This window comes from Saxophila tyrrhenica (genome assembly GCF_035928015.1).
Source record: "Saxophila tyrrhenica strain CCFEE 5935 chromosome Unknown scaffold_9, whole genome shotgun sequence".
Classification (NCBI taxonomy): Eukaryota; Fungi; Ascomycota; class Dothideomycetes; order Mycosphaerellales; family Extremaceae; genus Saxophila; species Saxophila tyrrhenica.
Genome location: NW_027041741.1, coordinates 573,414 through 587,946, shown reverse-complemented (window position 1 = coordinate 587,946; position 14,533 = coordinate 573,414). Strand labels below are relative to the sequence as shown.

Here is a 14,533-nt window from a genome sequence, read left to right as displayed (position 1 = left end):
ACATTGTTTCCTTCATATTGAGTCTGTCGATGGGCTCACCTCGTGCTGGGGTCTTCAAGACGGAGTTCGTCTGCTGTCCTCGACACGACCGCCTCAGTGTCTAGCTCGACATCTGGCCCAACGAGAGATAGACAACATGGCTACTTCTGGCAGATGTCGGTGGCAGGACGCGTCGAAACTGCAGTCAGTGATCAACTGTTTGGATCCAGAGCAAATGCGGTTAGTCTGGATCGAAGTGAATAAGTAGCTTCAGTCACCGTGCTTCTCCTCTCTTCTCAATGATTAAGCAATACACGAGTGTTTTTGGACCGGGCTGATCTGGCAAATGCAATCCGATATCTGGCGTCCTTTTGATGGCTGACGCAGAAGCGTCAAGTCTAGTTCTGGAAGGGAGATGGAAGCCTCGAGCGCACAGCAAGACCACTTAGACAAGTCTCCAGGACCGAAGAAGACTCGGGGGAAGTACGCGTCTCGAGCGTGCGTAGAGTGTCGTCAGCGTAAGCTGAAATGCTCCGGACAAGATCCATGCCAACGATGCTTGCGCCGCGGCTGCCGATGCGCCTTCTCCGACGACAAGTCTGCGCAGGAAGTCTTGAGGAGCGTGCGGCAACCCACCACCGAAACTAACATCTCGACGCTCGATACTAGAGTTGAAAGGCTCGAGAACGCTCTACAGGCGCTGACAGATCGTCTGGACAGCGGAGAGAGCAACACCAACGTTGTCGACGAAGCCGAAAACAACGAGCCGTCCTTCCAGTCGGACGCAACCCTTCAGTCACCAGTGGACCAGTTCAGCGAGAGCCTGGCCCATGTTAAACAGCAACTTGGCCTCAACAATGGAATAACCAGCTCGCCGTTGGCAAGGACACCGCAGCAGCTTCAGCATACCAATAGCTTGACCTTGCCACCACTTCGCAGACAGCACAGCACTAGCACTGGATGTACTGAGATTCGCATTGGATCTCGAACCTTCCCGTTCCCTTCTCCGCCTCAGTACGAGCGCTATCTGCGTTTCTTCTTCGAAGACATCAACCCTTGCCATCCCTGCGTGAACGAGAGCCACTTTCGCGTGCGATCTGAGGCCATGCTATCAAGCTCGCAACTAAATCGTCGGGAGAGCTGCTTTCTCGCACTGCACTATATCATGTTCGCCTGCTCAGACATATTACAAGATACATCGGCACAGCAAGCAAGCCGAACATCAGGCTCGCATTGGTACCAGGCAGCCGATGACCTGGTAGGCAGGACGAGACTTACCGGGCATGGCGATCTCAGTTTGATCCAGTTCTTGATATTTGAGGCATTCTGGTTGACCCATGAAGACCGACCCAATGCCGCGTACAACACAGCCGGTCTAGCTTGCCGACTCTGTTTCCAGTTTGGCCTGCATCAACAGTCTCGCTGGCTGCACAGTAATGATGAGTATCAAATTCACATGAAGCAGCGAATCCTATGGACAGCCTACTTCGTGGATCGTCGGATTGCTCTATCCTGCGGACGGCCCTACTCCATGGCTGATAGAGACATCGCAGTCGATCTACCTGCATGGCTGGACGATCGGAAGTTGCATCCAAATCAGCCGCTTCCTCAACCAGATGCAGAGACCTCTGACCTTCCCTATCTTGCCTGCATGGTTAACTTTGCAAAGCTGGGAGGAGAGATTTGGGACCAGATGTTCTCTGCCGGGGCTTCTAAATCCACGCCAAAGGCAGAGACTATAGCGATACTTGATGCGAAGATCAAGCACTGGGCGGACGATGCACTTCCCAAGGTTCCGTTGATACCTACTAGCCGCGCTCCCTTACTTCGTCACCGAAGGCAACAGGTCCTTGTATATACTCGTGTCGACCATCTCCGAATGCTACTGCGGCGTCAGATTATGGTCTCAATGGATTTCGGAGCACACGATGGACGTGTATGCGGCGAGCTGGCCATCAACATCATCCAACTACTAACACAGCACAGCGAGGAAGCGAACGAGCCATCTTCGTTCAGGTTCCACCTTGCTACATCCGCAGGTGGTGCATTACTGATACTCAGCACTCTACTCTGTCGTCCTCTGAACGATCTCGGCCTTCAGGATTTCTACACGCACTACGTCGATGCGTTCAAAAGTGGGCTCGCACTACTTCGAAGTCTAGGAGACGGACTGAACGCTGCAAGACGCATGCTGTCAGATCTGAAAGATGTAACCGCCATTGTCGAAAGGGTAATCGACCAGCCCGCGCCGCAACAGATGATCATGAACCTGCCTGTGGACATTGACAATTTGATGCCGTATGGCGCCATCGATTTTGCAAACCAACCGGGGGCTGGATACCTTGATCAGACATATGCTGGGGATCTCAACCAGCCCTTCTGTGGCCCGGGTTGGGACGGCTGGTCGGCTCCGGGACATACCGGGTATGGCGCGCCTTGGATATGACAGTCTTGCGATGCTGGTAAATGGTCATCGCAAGGAGTGCCGCTTCCGAGCCGGATTTCGGATTGCAGGTGGGAGTCTGCAAGGCTTCAGACTTGTTTCCGCAGTGCGGAAGTTCTTGATCAGCCTTGACTCAAGCAGTCTTGCAAGGTCGGAAAGGTTCTCGGAACCGTGACGACGGAAACGCCATTCGGAACCTCATCATCTCATTCCGAGATCGTCCCGCTCTTGAGATCGCCAGTGGGGTAGACGAGACGGTACTGCGACGCTCTGACGAAAGTCGTCCTGGTGGTTCAATATCAATACAACAAAGGCTACAACAATCTGCCACTCGTTGCAGGCTTGGACGACATTCTCCAAATCACAGGTACAAAGACAACTCAACATGGATCCAGTGATACTTTCTTTCCGTGTTCGAGACATTCGATGGCCGACATCGTTAGACAGTATAGGATCGGTCAGTGAGACAAAAGAAGGATGAATGAATCCAACCAGACTGACACCTCCCAGGATCCGATGAACGTACGTTCTACAGGAAATTCCCAAATTCTGCTGCTTGCTAATCGATATACAGCTTGCTGGTGAAAATGTAAGATACTTGCTTTGCCTACTGTCTGCCAGGCGCCTCGTCGAAACAAGTGGCGTTCGAATCGCAGGAAGTTTTCCAAGAGTTGAACATCTGTCCGGTGCTATTATACGGTTACTGAGCATCGCATTGTAAAGGAGAGAGTGGGCGTTTTAATATTGTCACCGAATGTCTGACGAGTACTCTTCTCCGCAAGCATATCGATTCTCGTGCTGCCGTACTGCCACTTGCTCTAACGAGGTGCCCTCTTCTCTCGGCGAGAGCACAGTCTGACGTCTTACTGCCCAGGCTTTCGGCTATCTAGAAGTGTTCACGGATACAGACCTGAAAGGCGTCGGTTGGTCTTTCACCAACGGACAGGGGAATGAGTACGTCGCATCACTCCTGATAGCTACAGATAGAGCGCTCATGCTGATTGTCAACAAGTGTCCTATGCACAGCCATCAAGTCTCTCGCTCGACGGCTCGTCAACCGTCGTCTATCCGACTTCACCTCCGACATGGGTCAAACCCAGAGAAAGATGGGATCTGGCCAAATACGATTCATGGCTCCGGAACGAGGCGTGAATCAACTGGCTGTTAACGCCATATTGAACGCCCTCTGGGACCTCTGGGCTAAAGTGGAACGAAAGCCGCTGTGGCAGCTAGTAGCTGACATGTCTCCCAAAGAGCTCGTTCGTTGCATCGACTTTCGGTACATCACTGACGTTTTGACACCAGAGCAAGCGTTGGAGATGCTGAAGCAACAGCAGACCACCAAGCATGAGCGCATGCAGCTTGCAAAAGACAGCAAAGCTGTACCCGCATACAACACGAGCGTCGGCTGGCTGGGCCACTCAGACGATACCGTCCGAAAACTCCTCCGTGAAGCAACCGACCAGGGTTTCAAACACTTCAAGCTCAAAGTCGGTCTCGGTCAAGACGTTGATCGCAAGCGTCTCGGCTTAGTGCGTGAAGCTGTCGGCGACGAGGGCGTCCTCATGACCGACGTCAACCAGCTCTGGGATGTCGACATAGCAATTGAGTACATGAGCGAGCTCTTGCGCTCCAACCCGCACCTCAAGCCTTGGTTCATTGAGGAGCCGACCGCTCCCGACGACGTGCTGGGCCACGCAAAGATACGGAAGGCTTTGAAGCAGCATGGCTGTGGTGTGGCAACTGGAGAACATATGAATACCAGAGTCTTGTTCAAGCAACTACTCCAGGCCGAAGCGGTGGATGTGATCCAGCCTGATGCCTGTCGGTTGGCGGGAGTAAATGAGCTGCTGAGTGTAATGCTGCTGGCCGCAAAATTTGATGTTCCCATACTGCCGCATGCTGGAGGCGCTGGTACGTACTGTCTAGAAGGCGTTCCTGCTTTGCGCTGACACTTGACTTCCTCTGTAACAGGAATGGTCGAGCTCTGCAGCCATCTATCGACAATCGACTTCGTCGTGGTGTCCGGCAAGAAGAGCGTTCTCGAATACACTGATCATCTGCATGAAGCGTTCGAGGCTCCTGCGAAGATCACAAGTGATGGCTACCACGAGACGCCAACAACTCCTGGGTACTCTTGCGACGTGAAGGAGGCGGAGTTTGAGAAGTATGAGTTCCCGGATGGCAGTTTCTGGAAGACCGACCAAGGACTCAAGATGGCCAACGACCCGTGGAGGGGCTGCTATGGGGAGCAGACGTCGTGATTACTCGATGAGTAATCAATTAGATCATTTCTCCATATTCAAAGCTATTCTCTAGCAGATACAGGCAAATTAGCATTGCCCTTGTACCCGTCCGCCCACGGCGGCTTTCCATCCTCATCCAGATCGGCCCACGAGAACCATCCACAAGACGTCTTGCCAACCGAGAAGCCAGCATGGCACATCCACATGTATCTCCCTCTCGTCGCGGCACGTTTCTGCACACACCTGAGAACAGCAGCCATGTTGCACCTGCAGCGCGGCGTCAACTTCGGATGTAGGTAGTCCTTGTAGCAGCGATAAGTGATGTTGAACCTCCGATTGCCGGCGACTGGATGCGGATCGATGGACTTTGCTGGCGCTATGGAGTGTTTCCACTCCTCTTGCATCTCCGCGTGCATCACAAGGAGGCTGTTGTGCGGGAGATGGATGGCAATCTGGCCTTGCTCGTCCGCAGAAGTTGCGTCTACTTGCGGAACGATTTTGCGAACGCGGAACTCCCTCTTGACGCCCAGCGACAGGCTTCCGATCACCGCTCGAGGGCCGAGATAGGTGAGGTGATCAGAATGCCAACCCACGTTCTCGTGACCTCCGCTGTAACAGTTGACGAAGGAGGCATTCGGCTTCCACTCCTCTGGTGACTGGAATTTGAGCCTTTTCCCATCCGGCCGAAAATCGTTTGTTCTCCTCGTGATCTCCTCATTGACCGTCGTTCGCACCAGATCAGAGACTTTCAGGAGCTCAGGAGGCGTTCGTCCGATGTTGTTCAGATAGCCGCCGTTGTACATGTACTGCGTGTTATGCTCGTTCACTTCGTCCCAGGAGTCGACGTAGAGCCTGACGGTATGGGGAGACTCCACTGCACGCTCGAACATTTGGAACTTGTCTCTTCGGAAGGATGGTAGCTCCTGCAGCAGTTCTTGGAGCAAGGCGTCTGCTACATCGGCTGGTAGGAAGTTGTGCACAACGGAGCAAGGAGTATGAGCTTCGATGTCCTCGGGAGAATACAGATGGAGGGTGCGCCCTTTTTGGGTCAAGGATTTTGGCGTTGTGACTGACCCGCTGGTGGCAAACGGAAGGGAAGATTGAACTCCATAAGCTGCGCTTCTCTTTTTCCATTGCTGGTCCTTTAGCGAAGTTGCAAGTGCAGCGGAGACACCATCGACAGATCCATCATACGCCAGGAGGTAGTCCAGCAGAACGTCCTGGCTTCGATCTGGATGGAGAGAGGCAAGCACAGCTAGCTTGAAGTCGGTTGAATCGTCCTCTTGATCGGAAGAGCGGCTTGATTTGACTGCGTCTGGCGACAGTTTTCTACGTTTATTCGAGGGTTCCATACTTGTATTAAGTAAGAGTTGAAATACGTTGATTATTTGTTCCATGTGTAGAGGTTCGGCGGGTGAAGTCCATCTACATGCAAGCTGACACGCCATGAGTCACGTCACTGTACGACGTTTGTGAACAACATTGAACATCAACACGGTTGAACAGAATCTCCCAGAGCGATACATAAAAGCACACGAGGAACAAGAATCTCGGGCACGTCGTCTAGCATAGAAGTCTGCGCGTGCGCCGCATGCTTCTCTGGGATGGATCCGTCAACGGACACCCTCCAAGAGCCCGACTTCCACGAAATCCTCACGAAACGCCTCCGACTACGAACACTACGGGTCACAGATGCAGAAGCTCTTCTGCCTCTGATATCACTTGAATCGGTGATGAGATGGACAAGCCACGGTGTAGTCTCTACCCTATCCCAAGCAGAGCGCTGGACAAGCGACAGAGCGCTCGGGAAGGATGTCTTCAATTTTGCTATAGAGCTTCGACAGCACGACCTCAGAGATGGCGACAAGCGGCCAATCATCGGCGTCGTGGGAAGCTTTCATTTGCCTTCAATAGGGTATATGATTCATCCTGGTTCGCACAATCAAGTCTTCCAAGCACGAGATCCTGCTGACCACAGCAGACCACGCTGGCAATGGCTACGCCACGGAAGCCTTCCTCGCCGTCCTGCCTCAGCTTTTCGACCGCATACCGCCGCTCAGCGAAGGCGGCAGCGGCTTTGACCATCTAGAGGGTTGGGCAGATGTAGAGAACCGGCCCAGTCGAAGGATCCTTGAGAAGTGCGGGTTTACGCTCTGTGAGATGAGACCGGATCCTGACAATGATATACGCGGTGCTTCAGAAATCGCGATATACCGCAAAGCCCGCCCTGGGAGGACGTTGGAAGAGCTTGGTCTTCTGCCGATCGACGAGGGTAGTGTGCAGTCGAAGGCTCCCACGCCTCCTGTGCAGTGAGGCTGTGGAACTCACCGAGCAAGCTCATTTCCATTTGGCAATTTGGAAGGTCTGCTCACGCATCATTGCTTCCCTCTCCGCTTCTTGAAGTCCTCGATCCATTGGGCAGTCTGGTCCTTTGGAACAACCGAGATTCTGACCAGGCCATCCACAACTTCAAGCTTCCCACTACCGAGGAGCTTGAGTAGGCTCAGCTTCTTGCCAGCTTTGATGAGTCCGCTTTCCACCGTCTCCATAAAGCATTCCACAGTGCTCAAGGAATACTCCTTCTTCTCATCCCATGGTAACGGGAAGATGTACGAGAGATGATCAGTCAAAGACTCATCCTCCCGGAACTCCTTGATGAAGTCGGTCTGAGCATGAACCGGATATAAAATGATAACGGGGAAGCTGAGGTTCGAAGAAGCGTCCACAGGATCCTCGAGCGCGATTTTGGCCTCGGGCATTTCTGGCGGACGGTCCGTCTTACGAGTCAGGACGTTGCGATTCTTCAGCGCTAGCCGCAGAGTCGCCTGCTCCAGCCGTTGCCTCTCATGACGCTCGCGGCGAACTCTGTCCATCTCAGCAAGGTGGGCCTGGCGGTTTTCGATCTTCGTCGTTAACTTCTTTAGGGCTGCGTTGTGCGAGTCGTACTTTAGGCCGCTCTGGCAGGCGTCGAGTGCCTCTGGGATCTTGTCCAGCGCCAAGCACGCAGATGCGGCTCGATACCATGCCTTGACGTTGCGTGGGTTCAGTCGAAGTGCTGCGGCGCAGTCTCTGTTGCAGGAACCATAGTTTTCTTCAGCGTAGTAGTTAGCTAAGAAGCGCAGTAGACCGCTCATTGATGATACTCACTCATCTCAAGGTTGCATAACGCTCGATTCACAAGACATGCTTCCTCGATTGCACGCTCCTTTCGTTCTTCGGCTTCTTCGTCAATCTCCACGACTTGCGGACCTTGCTCTGGGTCCGGCGGGAGCGGTGGTCTCTTCAAAGCATCCAGAGCCTTGGTGTAGTAGTCCCGCGCTTCAGGATATCGCTTCTCCGTTCTGACCAGTTCCGTGCCTTGCTCGCGAAAGTTCTGAGCTACTTCAGCTCTGGTCCCCTCATATGCCAGAGCTTTGAGTGCTTCAAGGGCGACGTTCTCGCCGCTTTCGCCATCGCCAGTCTCGTCGAGCGATGTCATGAACAGGGGAGTCCGGTTGAGCTCCTTCCATAAGTCTTCAGTGGTCGTATCTTGGTTCTTTTGCATGCCAGGAGGGAGGGGTGCAGAGGCCGCGACCTTGTCAGCATTCTGGGTCTGGCTGTCCTGCGTTCGTTCATGGTCTTGAAGTTTCATGCGCTCGTCAAGAAGCGTTTCCAAGTCCTTGTCTGTAGCCATATCGTATTATTTGCGGCCGTGATATGAGTTGTTTTATCGCGATGTTGCTGGCGTTATTCGCTTCGAAAAACCGTTCAACTGGGTCTTGGCATCGGCTTCACCACTCACCCAACGCTCGTGTCTGCTCTAGAGGTTCAAATGTCGCTATACAACCTGCGTCTTCGCTCACCTGGGAGGCTGATATGCACTGCAACTGTTTGGAGCTTGTTTGGAAGTGTTTCGCAAACAGTAAAATGCCCGCGGAGCGTCCACAGTCCTCTCAGGACACCAGCGGCATGCCAATCAGCTACTTATAGATCTCCCTTCGACGGCACTCCTTTTCCTACGAAGTTCCATGTTGCCAATGGAAGGTTTCGAAATGCCATTTTTACGCCAAGGGCAACAAAGACGATTGAGTTGCGGCCAACGTGCAGCTTGGGGCTGCAGTTCCTCACGCGGCCGGGCCGACGGGTCCGCTGTCTCGGAAAGATATTGTTGATGACAGACGAGACGAGATGCAGGCGGCAGATGCCGTTGACTCCAACATCAGTTCTTGATCAGCGGCGGCGACGTGCCTCTGTGGTCTGCTCTGACCCGGTGCGTTTGGCCTGCGGCACAATCTGGAGAAGCTGTTGGTGACAACCTCGTCACATTATCACATGCATTCGCTCCCTTGTCACGCACACTGAAGCCACGGGCCATTAGGCTGAAACCCTGCAGTGGTGCCTGGAACCAATCCAACCCCATACGCGAACGACCAACAGACATGGCGTCGTGATATTTGTTTCTTTGCTCCTGAAGGGGTATGTGGAAGACATCCACCGACGACGGATTTTCCCACAACTCTCAAGATCACCACGACAGAAGCGGAACGTGTCTCAGTTCAAGGTGCGCCGGCCCTGCTCCCATTTCCCGTTTCGAAGCAGATGGGCAAGCGGTCCCCACAGCCCAAGAACCCGTAGCTTCGGCACTCATCACCAACGGGTACCGGAGGAGAAGGCGCGCCTGCATTAGCCCGCCCGACTTCCCCTATAAAACTGCATCTGGCTGAACGGCTTCGTTTCATCTAAACACGCCAATCGCTTCTGCTGTGGTTGAAGCCTATCACGTTTTGTGTTCGCATCGCTTTTCCGTGAGCAAATCCTCACTGGCCGTCAGCGCCAAATCCCGGAGACGAGTTCTCCTTGACGGCAAGGAGTCGGGCTCGTGCTGAAGATCGACACCAGCATCGCAGAAATGGATTTGACATGGGTTCTCGCACGCGCGGGCCCTTCGCGTTGTAGAGGGAGTGCTTGTAATAACGAGGCACGGCTCTCTCCTCCTTGCGGTACTGTTGAGCGTAGCGACTTCTTCTAAGCATCTTTATCTTGTCATCGTTCTGCGTGTTTCTCTCTCATATCCGTTGGATCAGTACACATTGACGTGCAGCGGCCACAGGCGCAGACATTCCCCGGACTCGAGCGCAGCAGGGAACCCCAGTGAAGGAGTACAGCACTTTCAGGGCCATCCTTTGTGGAAGTGAGTCCATTGCACGATTTGTGAATCTAGATACGATTCAATCTACATCGCCGCGAGCGTGTCCCGGTCATGTCGCTAACCATGACTTGCATACAGGATCACACTCCGCCCCCGGTTCGGCCCAAGGGACGGGCGACCGTACTGCAGCACGCGACGCGATCGATCATAGTACGACCTGAGGTCTGTGGAGGGCGTGCAAAGGGGACGCACAATGGCAGTACAGGCTTAGGCATGTGGTATGTGAGAAGCACGAAGGTCGCCATGGCAGAGGCTGACACAACAGCAGAGCGTTGATAGGCATTTATATCAGCCATTGTGCAGCATATTTAGCACTCGAGTCGAAGCGCACACGATGGACTACTTCGAATACCCTTTCAAGGGGCTGCCGTCTCCCGCAGACACACCCTACGAGACCCCCGACTTCATCCGGTCCAAGCGATCGTCAAGAGCAACGGCAGGATCGTCGAGGGACGCTTCTGTCAGCCCTCCTCCCCTCCCACCAGATAATGTCGAGCAGAGGGAAAAGGCGAGAGATGGGAGGTATGGCGCGATGGATCCTCGACGTTTTACACCAACGCTGCACGCGTCACTTGTCTCCGAGATCCTGAACCTGCGGCGAGAGCTGGACTCGAAGAACAATCTGGTCGAGAATCTTGAGCAGAGCCTATCCTCTGCAAAGACGGACAATGAGAGCTTGACGGGCAAGCTTTCCGAGAATGCTAAAGAGGTCAGGAAAGCGAGGGTACAGGTTCAGCAGATCGAGAGAGGTACTCTGGAGGCAGTTGAAGGACTGGCAAATGAGCGCGATGCAGCGAACAGCACGGTAGCAGACCTGAGGGCCAAGCTCGAGGCGGCGCAGAAGACGGCTAGGCGTCAGGACGACGATGCTGAACGTACACAAAGCATATGGGAGTCTGAGAAGGAGCGGTGGGAGAACGAGCGCCGCCAGATGGAGCGCAGGATCCACGTTACGGAAAGCAGGTTGAGGACGGTTATCGACGAGATGACTGTGCAGCAGGCGGCCAACGAAGGTCCAACAACACACGTCTCCGACGTTGACGAGAGCATGTTCAAGGACAGCGGCTTTGGCAATGAGAGCGATACTGCGAGCGTGCGATCAATGACTCCCGTCAAACACAGAAGGAACAAGAGCAGTCTCAGCTCTCGCACCAGGAGCATTCGCAACTCGACTATGTCTCGCACGTCTGGTACACCGGATCCTTATGCGAAGCCAAATGGTTATAGCTTGGCTGACGAGCTGGGAATCGACGAAGAAGACGAGTACGATATGGACGAGTTCGAGCACCCTGATGAGGAGCTTGAATACAACGAGCAGCTGCGAAGGACAATGGAATCGAGGCAGAGCTCTGTCATTGGCGTGGATTCCGACGCAAAAGCGAAACGTGTGCTTGGGTTGACAACTGAGAATATCGACGCGGCGGCCCGCACACCAACTGTTAAGGAACATGTGAAAGCCCGGACCGATTCGTTGTCTACTTCTGCGCACACGAAGCCATCCCTAGAACAAGCAGCTTCTCCACCATCAACTGCTGTCCCTGAGGCAACTCCGCGAATCCAGTATGTCGACACAGGATACCAACCATCTCCTCCGCCTTCGCCGCCACGCAAGGTCGAGCCAACTCTCCCGACTGGCGACGTTCCAAGGATACAAGAGCCCAGCTCTGCGACTGCTCCGGATGCAGAGGCAACTAGAAGCCAGGAGACTGTGCAACTACAGCCTCTGCTGATGTCGCGATCCTCTCCGTCTCCGATAAGTCCCCCAGAGACTCCTGTGGTGGATGGCAAAACGTGGCCCGAGGAGAAGCGAATGTCCTTCCCTAGACCTGCTTACACAACAGCCTCCACGCAAACGGAGACTGAAGAAGCCACAGAGAAGGCCGGCCATACGCCAAAACGGGACAGCCTCAGTCCTCCCTCCTTCGTGCCATCGATTGCGATACATCCGCCATCTTCGAGACCATCGTCTCCAAGGCCATACGTTCTGCCGCCGGGAACAAAAAATGCTTCGACTCAAGCGAGCCTGGGCTGGAAATCACGAGATGCTGCAGTTCAGACGGAGAACATTCGAGTAGACATGCGGCCGGTGAAGCTGCCAAAACACCTGATGCCTGGCTATCTCCTACCCAGTCCGACTTTTGAGGAACCACCACAGCCACCGCAGCCGAAGCCATCAAAGCGACCAGCTACGGGAGGCACAGCTAAAATCTTCACAAAGGCAGCTCCACCACCGCCACCACCGCTGCCGTCTCCTCCGGCTCAGTCGCCGCCACAGAGCAGTCCGGAGCTGTCCCGCGACAACAGCCAGAAGGATTTGCGTTCCATGCCACTGCGGGCTATACCGTTGCCACGTCCAGTGCTGGCACCCTCGCAGCCTGCAGGGCAAAGTGCTAGTGCAGGACCGTTGAATCGGTCTTCCCAGTATGGCGTGAGCAAAGCCGGAGACAGGACAAGCCAATTGCTCGACATGGATCCTCTTTCTGATGGAAGCGACGGCGAGGACTTCGTCAGCGATTTCGACACCAAGGACTTTGAGAGTTCGCTCTATGCAGTAGCACGGCCGCCCCAGGGCAGGTTCGGTCTCTCGGAGCCACCCAAGGCAGTGCCTGAGGACAAGGAGATCTCGCCAGAACGCAGGCCAGGCACTGCTGAATCTTATGGGGCTGCTCCTGCGCCCTCGGTCTCGAGCAGCAGAGCACAATCGCGGACGTCGCATCGCGATAACGGCAAAGCACCAGCGAAATTGAACACGTACAAGGACCATCGTTCCCGGAGCCCAAGCTTTGGCAGCGTGATCTCCAGTGCCTACAGCAATCCGTCCGTTACTGCACCGCCGTTCCCTATCCCCACCAGGTCGAGTTCACGCATCGTCCCGAACTCACATAGCGAGGGCTCGCAGAGTCCGGTGCCGTACCAGCTTGATGGCTTCGGTAACAAAGCATACCGCTTCCACAAGCCACCACACGCGCGTCCAGGCAGCTTGCGTAAGGTGCAGTCTGCTGCCGTCATCAGAAACGCTGGGCGCAAAGGCTCGCCTCCAAAGTCTCGAAGACGCAGGCGACGGTCTCCAGACCTCACGCCTGTGCAATCCATGGCTTTCGATAGCCCGGCGCCGACCAACTTCCCGATCCCAGAGCTGCCGACTCCATCGCAGCGTAACGCTCCGTTCGACATCGTCAAGGGATCTATGGACATTGGCGGCAGGCCTTCGAACGCCGCAGTTACGGAAACGTCACGCATGTCAGAGGAGACGAATCTGGTGGATGCTATCGCCAGCACCATGGTTGGCGAGTGGATGTGGAAGTACATCCGCAAGCGGAAGTCGTTTGGTGTACAGGAGGACTTTCCGATCGCCGAGGATGGATCTGTCAACACTGCGTCTCATGGCTCGAGGCATAAGCGGTGGGTCTGGCTGTCTCCTTATGAGAGGACTATTATGTGGGATAGCAAGCAGCCGGCATCAGGAACTGCGCTGCTCGGTAAGAAGGGAAGGAAGCGTAAGTTTCATGAAGTTTTAAACGGTCGAGTAGATTGTACTAACTGTTTGCAGTCGCCATATCATCTGTGCTCGAAGTCGAAGACAACACGCCATTGCCCAAGAGCCCAGAGCTGCGCACAGCATACGACCGCTCGATCCTGATTCTCACGCCTGCTCGAGCACTAAAGTTTACAGCAATCTCTGCCGAACGTCACGTCTTCTGGATGCGAGCTCTGTCGTTTTTGGCGCAGCCTGCAAATCTACCATCTCAAATCCCACCAATGCCAGCCCTACCACGTCCACCGCAAGTGCCGCAAGACCCAGCACCCACCGTCAAGCGCCACCGATCACCATCGTTTGGCCGGGCTACAGTCCGGGACTCTATTCGCATCGCCAAGGGCAAGCGGCCAGCCCTACCTCATAGCGCGACCCACCCACCGCTCCCTGAGACTGGTCCAAACGACGCCATGATGGCTCTCGAGGGCTCGCAGCGCGACGACAGCGCCGAGTTCCCAGCCATCCCGCGCCTCTACATTACCACGAGCCGCCACCAGCGAAAGCGCAGCAACACAAGCCCTCGGCTGCCCGCTCCTCTCAGCAGTTTCCGCAACTTCTCCACTAGTGCCGTCCCATCTACGGCCTCCTCTGCTCTACATCCTGGGTCCACGAATGGCTCCTCCTTCCGCCCCAACGCCAGCGCCTCCTCGAAGAGCGGCAGCCGTCCAGACTCCCTCGCCAGTCCCGACCGCCCCAATTTTTTCGAGGCAGTCGGCACAGTACGCATGGAAGCCTTCGTCGACCCCAATATGCGCGACGGAGTACTCTATGTCCCGGCTCCACCGGCGGACAATGCTGCGCAGCCGAGACGACGGGGTGATAGCAATATCAGCCAGTCGACTACCGATAAGCGGCGGGCTGGGTATGTGTTTGATGAGAACGGCTTTGATCCGTTCAAGAACTTTTAGCGAGTGTTTTGAAAATACCATCTTGTACAGTGGGCCATTTCGGTTTTGTCTAGATGTCGGGGCGAGCGATCGCAGGGAGGTCTTTTGTATATAGGCGAGGAGTTGGCAGTCTAAGCTGTATATATGGGCAAGACTGGGATGATGTGGATCTGTACATAGTGTAAAGATCGACCTCATCTTGTACAAACATTTCTTCGAGCACAAGATATTGCTCCTTTGGGACATTCACATACT

The 14,533-nt window shown here is 54.6% G+C and overlaps 6 protein-coding genes across 6 annotated transcripts; 4 read left to right on the top strand and 2 right to left on the bottom strand.

Annotated features, from left to right (window-relative positions):
* Positions 1-136: 136 nt before the first annotated feature.
* LTR77_006164 (uncharacterized protein) lies at positions 137-2,425 on the top strand (the record flags this gene model as incomplete). Its single annotated transcript, XM_064803406.1, has 2 exons — positions 137-219; positions 367-2,425. 2 exons carry the CDS (start codon positions 137-139, stop codon positions 2,423-2,425), a joined length of 2,142 nt encoding a protein of 713 aa, XP_064658321.1.
* Positions 2,426-3,507: 1,082 nt separating this feature from the next.
* On the top strand, positions 3,508-4,686 carry LTR77_006163 (uncharacterized protein; the record flags this gene model as incomplete). The annotated part of the gene is made up of 2 exons (XM_064803405.1): positions 3,508-4,336; positions 4,397-4,686. 2 exons carry the CDS (start codon positions 3,508-3,510, stop codon positions 4,684-4,686), a joined length of 1,119 nt encoding a protein of 372 aa, XP_064658320.1.
* Positions 4,687-4,730: 44 nt separating this feature from the next.
* LTR77_006162 (uncharacterized protein) lies at positions 4,731-6,020 on the bottom strand (the record flags this gene model as incomplete). Its single annotated transcript, XM_064803404.1, has 1 exon — positions 4,731-6,020. The coding sequence occupies one exon, from the start codon at positions 6,018-6,020 to the stop codon at positions 4,731-4,733; it is 1,290 nt and encodes a 429-aa protein (XP_064658319.1).
* A 252-nt stretch (positions 6,021-6,272) lies between these two features.
* On the top strand, positions 6,273-6,981 carry LTR77_006161 (uncharacterized protein; the record flags this gene model as incomplete). Its single annotated transcript, XM_064803403.1, has 2 exons — positions 6,273-6,600; positions 6,650-6,981. 2 exons carry the CDS (start codon positions 6,273-6,275, stop codon positions 6,979-6,981), a joined length of 660 nt encoding a protein of 219 aa, XP_064658318.1.
* Positions 6,982-7,043: 62 nt separating this feature from the next.
* CNS1 (HSP70/90 co-chaperone) lies at positions 7,044-8,341 on the bottom strand (the record flags this gene model as incomplete). The annotated part of the gene is made up of 2 exons (XM_064803402.1): positions 7,044-7,777; positions 7,816-8,341. The coding sequence occupies 2 exons, from the start codon at positions 8,339-8,341 to the stop codon at positions 7,044-7,046; spliced, it is 1,260 nt and encodes a 419-aa protein (XP_064658317.1).
* A 1,849-nt stretch (positions 8,342-10,190) lies between these two features.
* On the top strand, positions 10,191-14,299 carry LTR77_006159 (uncharacterized protein; the record flags this gene model as incomplete). The annotated part of the gene is made up of 2 exons (XM_064803401.1): positions 10,191-13,353; positions 13,407-14,299. The coding sequence occupies 2 exons, from the start codon at positions 10,191-10,193 to the stop codon at positions 14,297-14,299; spliced, it is 4,056 nt and encodes a 1,351-aa protein (XP_064658316.1).
* Positions 14,300-14,533: the final 234 nt, after the last annotated feature.